Source organism: Rhinopithecus bieti, unplaced genomic scaffold (genome assembly GCF_001698545.2).
Source record: "Rhinopithecus bieti isolate Rb0 unplaced genomic scaffold, ASM169854v2 scaffold_3875, whole genome shotgun sequence".
Taxonomy (NCBI): domain Eukaryota; kingdom Metazoa; phylum Chordata; class Mammalia; order Primates; family Cercopithecidae; genus Rhinopithecus; species Rhinopithecus bieti.
Window position 1 is genome coordinate 1,073,767 of NW_016804422.1, and position 8,975 is coordinate 1,082,741.

Here is an 8,975-nt window from a genome sequence, read left to right on the forward strand (position 1 = left end):
GGAGGCTGAGGCAGGAGAATGGCGTAAACCCGGGAGGCGGAGCTTGCAGTGAGCTGAGATCCGGCCACTGCACTCCAGCCTGGGCGACAGAGCGAGACTCCGTCTCAACAACAACAACAACAAAAAAAAGTCTAAGAGAAGAAGAAATGTGTCCTTATGATCCAGATGTGGATATGGGGAGTGAGGGAGGCACCGTGAGAACCTCCTGAGTCTTGAGTTTAGTGTTGTGGATGACCAGGAGGTGCAAGTGAATAAACCTGGCTTGTCTTGAGCTTGGGCACCACTAGGCAACGCCTTAGGGGATGGCTGGGAGTAGAAAGTCCTGCATTGGCCGGGCGCGGTGGCTCAAGCCTGTAATCCCAGCACTTTGGGAGGCCGAGACGGGCGGATCACGAGGTCAGGAGATCAAGACCATCCTAGCTAACACGGTGAAACCCCGTCTCTACTAAAAAATACAAAAAACTAGCCGGGCGAGGTGGTTGGCAACCGTAGTCCCTGCTACTCAGGAGGCTGAGGCAGGAGAATGGTGTAAACCCGGGAGGCAGAGCTTGCAGTGAGCTGAGATCCGGCCACTGCACTCCAGCCTGGGCGACAGAGCGAGACTCTGTCTCAAAAAAAGAAAAAAAAAAAGGAAGTCCTGCCTTGAGCCACCTTGAGGGTAAAATTCACAGCACCCAGCGAGATCCTGCCTGCCTCTTGAGTTTACCTTTCCTAACCTGAGCCTCAACTTGCTGGGATTGGTAAATGGTGGCAGAATATGGATACTGCAAAAAAGTTGGCATGAGTGGTCCTGGCTGCTGTGGTTCCCAGAGGAGGAAGCAAAGCAGCCAGCCTGGAGTTGGTTTGAGGTGGGTTTGTGCAGCCTTCATTTTCACTTGGAGGCAAGGACAGAAGTAGAGCTTCTAGGGTCCTGGACAGGGAAAGGAAGAAATAGTCCAGGCTGCCTGGATTGCTTAGCCACCCAGATCAATGCAGGTAGCCTTCCTCCCTCTGATGTGTACACCCCAGTGAGAGTGGGACTGTGGTGCAGCCCTGAAAAGTTTGAGGAAGGAAAGAGAGAAGGCATCTTTGGAGCTACCCTTGCCACTCCCCAGGGTTCTCCTTGTATGGCAGGAGCTGGGGAGCCCTGCCAGGTCTGGGTGGGCTGGAAGAATCCTGTGGGCTGTAGTTTTTAATAGAATAAAACTTCACTCCCCCCCCCGCACACCCACCCGTTATAAAAGTAAAAACACACTCATTGAGAATTTGGAAAATAGGGAATTATAGAGGTAGTTACAGTTGACATGTGGAATATTTCCTTCTACTCCTTTTCTGCATGTGGGGGTGGGGTTGGGAGTGGTGGGGGGGTGCCAAATCATGTAATTGCACTATACATGGAGTTTTGTGTGCTTTTTAAATTAAATTAAATTTTTTTTTGAGATGGAGTCTCGCTCTGTCGCCCAGGGTAATGCAGTGGCGCGATCTCAGCTCACTGCAAGCTCCACCTCCTGGGTTCATGTCATTCTCCTGCCTTAGCCTCCCAAGTAGCTGGGACCACAGGTGCCCGCCACCATGCCGGTTAATTTTTTGTATTTTTGGTAGAGATGGGGTTTCACCGTGTTAGCCAGGATGGTCTCGATCACATGACCTCGTGATCTGCCTGCCTTGGCCTCCCAAAGTGCTGGGATTACAGGCGTGAGCCACCATGCCTGGCCAAATTAAATTTTTTTTTTTTTTTTTTTTAAAAGGGGTCTCTCTATGTCGCCCCGGCTTGGGTGGAGGGGGCGGGTTTCAGGTCCCTTGCAACCTCCGCCTCCCGGGTTTATGCCATTCTCCTGCCTCAGCCTCCCAAGTAGCTGGGACTACAGGCGCCTGCCACCTCGCCTGGCTAGTTTTTGTATTTTTTAGTAGAGACAGGGTTTCACCATGTTCGCCCGGATGGTCTCGATCTTCTGACCTCGTGATCCACCCGTCTCGGCCTCCCAAAGTGCTGGGATTACAGGCTTGAGCCACCACGCCCGGCCCCAAATTAAATTTTTTTAAGACAGAGTCTGGATCAGTGCAGTGGTGCAATCAGGAATTACTGTTGCATGCTTTTTTTTTTTTTGGAGACAGAGTCTTGCTCTGTCGCCAGGCTGGAGTGCTGGAGTGGAAGTGCAGTGGCGCAATTTCGGCTCTGTCTCAAAAAAATAAATAAATAAATCTAGCATACAAACATTTCCCCATGTTATTAAATTTACTCTCTGTAAACACTACGTTTTGCCTATGTCATATTTAAGCTATGACGGCCAGTCCCCTAGGGAATCATTTTGATGGTTTCTAATATTGTGCCATTTGCCGGGATAAGTAGCAACATCACAGGGAGAGGAAGGGAGACCTTCCCTCCACATCAATCTGTGGTGACATCTCTGACTGGCTCCTTACATTGCATTCTGAGACATGAGGCCATGTGATCAAAGGGCAGTAGGCTTTTGTTTATACATTTAGGTTTTCTCTGGGTTTTGGCTTGCTTCTTTCTTTGTCTTCCAGACTTTCACTGGTCCCGTGACTATGCAAAGGACTGAGTCAAGTGGTTTATTCTGTAGAGAGTAGGGCTTTTTTTTTTTTTTTTTGGAGACATAGTCTCGCTCTGTTGCCAGGCTGGAATGCAGTGGCGCAATCTCGGCTCACTGCAACCTCCGCCTCCCAGATTCAAGCGATTCTCCTACCTCAGCCTTCTGAATAGCTGGGACTACAGACACGAGCCACCACGCCCAGCTAATTTTTGTATTTTTAGTAGAGATGGGGTTTCACCATGTTGGCCGGGATGGTCTCGATCTCCTGACCTCGTGATCCACCCACCTCAGCCTCCCAAAGTGCTGGGATTACAGGCGTGAGCCACTGTGCCTGGCCGAGAGTAGGGCTTTCTTGAAGGGTAGCCTTGAGTCAGGAGTGGGCTCCAGGTCCCTGGAGCTGAGTTGTCTCTGATGCTTGAGGAGCTGTTGTCCTTCTGGGTTACCACTGTGGCCCCAAGTAACCAGGTCATCTCTGCCTTCAGCCCAGCCCCTGTGGAAGTGAACCTGAAGCTCCGCCGGCCATCCTTCAGTGAGGATATTGATCTCAATGCTACCTTTGATGTGGATACTCCCCCAGCCCGGCCCTCCAGCTCCCAGCATGGTTACTCTAGAAAACTTTGCCTAGAGAAGTCACAGTGAGTGGTAGTCCCTGGCACTGTCCATGGGCTGGTGGGGGGATAGCTAAGACAGCTCTGCAGGCCCTGTGCTGTTAGCTCTGAGTGGCTGATGGGGCAGTGAGTGCTGCCTAGGCTTGGCTATGGCTTTGGTTCCAGCTACCTCTTGTTCCCTTACCTGAGCACTCAATCTGTGCAAACCCCTTCTCGTCTCATTATTCCTCACCATCACCCTTCAAGGCAAAGGTATTGGAATGCAAGTTAGAGAGAATGTAGGGATGCCAGAAGGTGTGGGTCTGGGCCAGTGGAGTTGGAGAGGGTGCTCCCAATACCTTGAAGGTATGCCCACCAGAGTTCTGAGCCAGGGACTCTGAACTTCCTCTTCTATGTTTGCCTCTGAGGCTCATGCCTGAGGGAGGATCATCTCAAACCACAGAGCCCAGGGCCTTACCACCCAAGGGGGTGACCCACAGGGGCAGGCATGAGAAGCTGTCTGGAACTCCAGTGGGGCAGGTGGAACCTGCTCTGGGGTACTGTGGGACCAGAAAAAGGGAGGCTGTCTCCTTGACCAGGTTTGCCAAGTGTGGTTCACTGTGGAGACAAGGACTATACTCATTCATACAGGTACTGTTCAGGTGAGGCTGGTCAAGGGCTGGGCAGGTTTCCTCTTATTCAAAGACTTTGGACAGAAAGATAAGAAAGAGAAAGAAATTGAGATGCTAGACAGTGGAGGTGGAAGTGAGCAAGAGGGCAAGCCAGCTGGGCTGTCTAACCTCCCAAACCTCAGGGGCATGGGCATCCCTGTTGTAGAGGGCCAGGCCTGGTAGCAATGAGAAACAAACCTAGGACCCATGGGCTGCAGTCCCCAGGGATCCTGTCAGTGTCTGCTGTGTACTCTGGCTTCCTCCCGTTGCCCGTCTTCCGCTGTAAAGGTTGAAGGTGGACATCTGGGGTCTTCAGGCTGCCAGGCCTTTCAGAGACATTTCCACCACCTTCAGGGCCTGTGGAGGTAGCGAAGGAGGTAGTGAAGTTCAGAGTCCCTAACTCAGCTCATCTGTTCTGGAGCCTTGGTTGTCATGTAGCCTTACCACAGGCCTTTAAGGCAAGAGCAGAGGAGTCAGCCACCAGGCCCTGATCCCATGCCTGTCCTTATGACTTGAGAAGCCACAGGGCCAGTCTTAGATCACCATCTTCTCAGGCCGGTTGTGGTGGCTCATGCCTGTAATCCCAGCACTTTGGGAGGCTGAGGCGGGTGGATCACACGAGGTCAGGAGATTCAGACCATCCCGGCTAAAACAGTGAAACCCCGTCTCTACTAAAAATACAAAAAAATTTAGCCAGGCCTAGTGGCGGGCGCCTGTAGTCCCAGCCACTCGGGAGGCTGAGGCAGGAGAATGGCGGGAACCTGGGAGGTGGAGCTTTCAGTGAGCCGAGATCATGCCACTGCACTCCAGCCTGGGCGGCAGAGTGAGACTCCACCTCTAAATAAATAAATAAATAAATAAAGATCACCATCTTCTCACCCACCAGGGAAAATGCCAGTAGAGGGTATCCAGCTGCTGGGTTCCCCAGGAATTGGATGGAAATACAGTTTCCAGCTCTGGGGCTGGGATTGGGAGGCCAGGGCCTGGGGCCATGTGCTATTCTGCCCCAGGCCCTTCCTACACACACTCTCTAGGGAGATGGCCTGGCCCTCTGTTCTGAGAGGAGTTTGTGAGCGACTTTACTGAAAGGCTAACTTACTGAGGCTCTCGTGGAGGTAGTGTCCCCTCTCTGGGAAGGCAGGACTAGGCCTGAGCTCATAAGATGCCTTTTGCTCATATCAGGGCATGACTGGCTTTCCTCCTGTGGGTGGTGAGTTGGTTGGGCTCTCCAGCCCCATACAGAGCCTGGGACATGGTAAGGTGCCCGAGGACTTGAGGAGCATTGGAATTTGGCCTTGAGTGGAAGCCACAGGATTGGAACACGGTCCAGTCATCCCCAGTCATCCCTGTCTCTGCCACCCTACTGGCTATGACTGTCCAGCTGTTACAGACCAGAACTTGGGGTGGGATCACTGAGGTGCCTTGCCCAGAATGCAGGCATGGCAGCAACAGTGCCACATGGTAACTCCCCAAGGTACGTGTGCTGAGGCTGGTTCACCTGCCCTCATGTCTTTCTTACCTACCCCTTGCCTTCTGTTTCATTCTTGTAGCTCCCCAATTCAGGATGTCCCCAAGAAGATATGCAAAGGCCCCAAGAAGGTAAGAGCTTTCTAGAAGAAGCACAGTCTAACCATTGCCAGGACTGGACTTTTGGGAGGGCACTGTCTTGCCAGAGCCCTGTCACTCCTGGTCCAGAACTGAGGTACTTTGGAGCCACCCTTGGGATTCTACTCATTATCCCTCCTGCCTCCTAGTGAGGCATCAGAGATCCTGATCTTGTTCTACCACCACTACCCTCCCTCCTTTGCTGACATCTGGCTTATCAAGTCTGGCCCTGGGGTCTTCCCTGCAGAAGTCCCAGCTTTCACTGGGTGACCAGAGCTGTGCAGGAGAGCCAGATGAGGAATTGGTTGGTGCCTTCCCTATTTTTGTCCGGAATGCCATCCTGGGCCAGAAACAGCCCAAGAGGCCCAGGTCAGAGTCCTGTCGCAGCAAAGATGTGGTGAGTATGGCTTCTCACGGTGGCAGGAGCCAACCCTCTTGGGTAGAATTGGGTGGCCAGCCACCCAGCCCATTAGCCTGGCCCACTCATCTCTTTTTTCCACCCTAGGTAAGGACAGGCTTCGATGGGCTCGGTGGCCGGACAAAATTCATCCAGCCTGTATCCTTTTTCTGTGATGTTGAGCTGAGCTGAGCTGTGGAGCCCATACTATGCCTCACCTATACTCCCAGCCTGCCAGTGCCAACAGCCTCAGGTGTGCAGTGCTGGGCCTCATTCTGTGTACTGGGGCTGCCCAGCCCCGGCTCAGAGCCTTTCTTGCCCTGCATTACAGTCCTTTCTCCAAGCCTCTTCCTTGACAGCTCTTCCAGACTGACACAGCCATGATCCGCCCATTGCCTGTTAAGCCCAAGACCAAGGCTAAGCAGAGAGTGAGGGTGAAGACAGTGCCTTCTCTCTCCCAGGCCAAGCTGGACACCTTCCTGTGGTCGTGAGAACAGTGAGTCTGACCAGTGGCCAGACACATGCCTCCAACTTGTAGGATTTAAGGACTGTCTAGGCAGGGGGTTTTGTGGGCAGAGCCCCACTTTCGGGACCAGCCTGAGGAGTAAGGGTAGACAAACAGGTGAGGGGGAGTGTGACTCCCAGAGACTGCTCTTCCTGCCCTCACCCTGCCCCACTCCCATGACTGGGAGCTGACATGACCAGCCCACCGATCCTGTCAGCAGGGCCTGCTCTTATTGCCAGGCTCCTGTTTATAGCCATGATCAGATGTGGTCTGACTCTTTCTGGGCCTGGAGACCACGGTCGCTTGTTGACTGCCTCTGTGGACCAGAGTACTTGAGGCATCTCAGGCAGCCTCAGCCTGAGCTTCTACCTGCCTTTGACTTGCTGCTAGGCATAGCCTGGGCCAAGCAGGTTGGGGAATGGAGGATAGAATGGGATGTATGGAGAGGATGGAAGATTTTCATGTAAAATAAAATTAAAAATAATAATAATCTCTTCTTCCTGGTTCTGAGAGTGTAAATTTGCACCAACACTTTAGAAAACTGTTTGGCATGACTTTCTAAAGCAGGAATATCACCTAGCCTCAGACCTAGCAGTTCCTTCCCTAGGCATGTGCCTTCTCATGGGGCACAGGAAGACTCTAGCAAAAATGAGATCACTTCTGCTTTTCTCACAATCTCTAACCTGGGCACAGCCTAAAGGCCATAAGTAGGAAAGTGAATGACTAAACGGAAATCTATCTATACAGGGATACTCACAGCAAATAACCAGCGACCACTACCTTCCGTTCCTCCCCATGTTTAAACGCTACCAGCCAAATTACTAGCTTTTGACTTTTGGCTGCAAAGGCACTTTCTTTCTTTCTTTTTTTTCTTTTTGCAACAGGGTCTCCCTCTGTCTCCCAGACTAGAGTGCAGCGGCACAATCACAGTTCACTGCAGCCTCAACCTCCCAGGCTCAGGTGATCCTCCCACCTCAACCTGTAGCTGGGACTGCAGGTACATGCCACCACACCTGGCTAATTTTTTTATTTTTACTTTTTGTAGAGACAAGATCCTGCAGTGTTGCCCAGGCTGGTCTCAAACCCCTGATCTCAAGCGATCCTTCTGCCTTGGCTTCCCAAAGTGCTGGAATTATAGGTGTGAGCCACCACACCCAGCCAAGGGCACTTTCTTTCAAGTGCTTCACTTCTTGACCCCTAGCCTGGGTGAAGTCCCCTAAATTTCCCTCTCCCACTATTAGGTAGGAGTTCACCTGTTTTCCCAGGACCCAGCATGGGGATTAAGAGCACAGGGAGTGAGTGAGTGCTGTAGTGGAGGTTGCCCAGCTGATCTCTAGCATATCTGGAGGAGTATGGGGCTTTGTGGCAAGGAGGTGCCATTCTTGGTTATGAGTTTTGGCCCCTCTGCAGCTGACTTGAGCCAAGGAAGTTTAGTGATGTGAGGTGAAGCATCAGGTTAAGAGTGTAGGGGCTGGCTGCTAGCACTGTCCTTACCAGCTGAGTGATCTTAGGTAAATTACCTGGCCTCTCTGTGCTCGGCTGCTTCTTTTTTTTTTTTTTTTTTTTTGAGACAGAGTCAGTCTGTTACCCAGGCTGGAGTGCAGTGGCGCAATCTCAGCTCACTGCAGCCTCCACTTCCCGGGTTCAAGTGATTCTTCTGCCTCAGCCTCCTGAGTAGCTGGGACTACAGGCACACACCACCATGCCTGGCTAATTTTTGTATTTGTAGTAGAGACGGGGTTTCACCATGTTGGCCAGGCTGGTCTCAAGCTCCTGACCTAAGGTGATCCACCCACCTCGGCCTCCCAAAGTGGTGGGATTATAGGTGTGAGCCACCGTACCTGGCCCCTGTGCTTAGCTTCTTTATCTGTAAAGTAGGGATCTGGGCCAGGCGTGGTGACTCACACCTATAATCCCAGCACTTTGGGAGGCCAAGGCAGGTAGATTGCTTGAGCCCAGGGGTTCGAGACCAGCCTGGCCAACATGGTGAAACCCCATCTCTCCAAAAATTCAAAAATTAGCTGGGCATGGTGGTGTGCACCTGTAGTCCCAGCTACTTGGGAGGCTGAGGTGGGAGGATCACCTGACCCTAGGAAGCAAAGGCTGCAGTGAGCGGAGATCATTCCACTGCACTCCAGCCTGAGCAACAGAGCGAGACTCCCCAAAATAAAAATAAAGTGGGGATCTGTGTTGTGTATAGGTTAAGAACTTATGGCAGCTAGGTGAAATAAGCCAGACACAAAAAGACAACTATTGTATGATTCCACTTACATGAAGTATCTAGAACAGGCAAGTTCACAGAGACAGAATAGAAGTTAGCATGGGATAGAGGGAGGGGGCAGGGGAGTTACTGCTTGATAGTCAGAGTTTCTGTCTGGGGTGATGAAAAAGTTTTGGAAATAGACAGGTGTGGTGGTTACCAAAAATTGAACTTATGACCTGAATACATGGACATCTTGTGTTCATGGATTGGAAGACTTAATATTAAGATTGCAATAACCCCCAAAGCATTATACAAATTCAATACAATCCCTATCAAAATTCCAATGGCCTTTGTTTTTTGCAGAAATTTGAAAACTAATTCTCAAATTTATATGGAATTGCAAGAGGCTCTGAATAGCCAAAACATTTTTTTAAAATTGTTTTAAAGAAAAGATAAAGTTCTTCCCAATTTAA

The 8,975-nt window shown here is 51.2% G+C and overlaps 1 protein-coding gene across 1 annotated transcript in view; it reads left to right on the forward strand.

Moving 5' to 3' along the window:
• TRAIP (TRAF interacting protein) overlaps positions 1–6,795 on the forward strand; it is a 31,883-nt gene extending 25,088 nt beyond the window's left edge. The window contains exons 8-12 of the mRNA XM_017867946.1: positions 3,017–3,169; positions 5,343–5,391; positions 5,645–5,794; positions 5,903–5,953; positions 6,163–6,795. Of these exons, the coding sequence (XP_017723435.1) occupies positions 3,017–3,169; positions 5,343–5,391; positions 5,645–5,794; positions 5,903–5,953; positions 6,163–6,285 (526 nt within the window). The 3' untranslated portion in view covers positions 6,286–6,795. The remainder of the gene's footprint in view (positions 1–3,016; positions 3,170–5,342; positions 5,392–5,644; positions 5,795–5,902; positions 5,954–6,162) is intronic.
• The last annotated feature ends 2,180 nt before the right edge of the window (positions 6,796–8,975 follow it).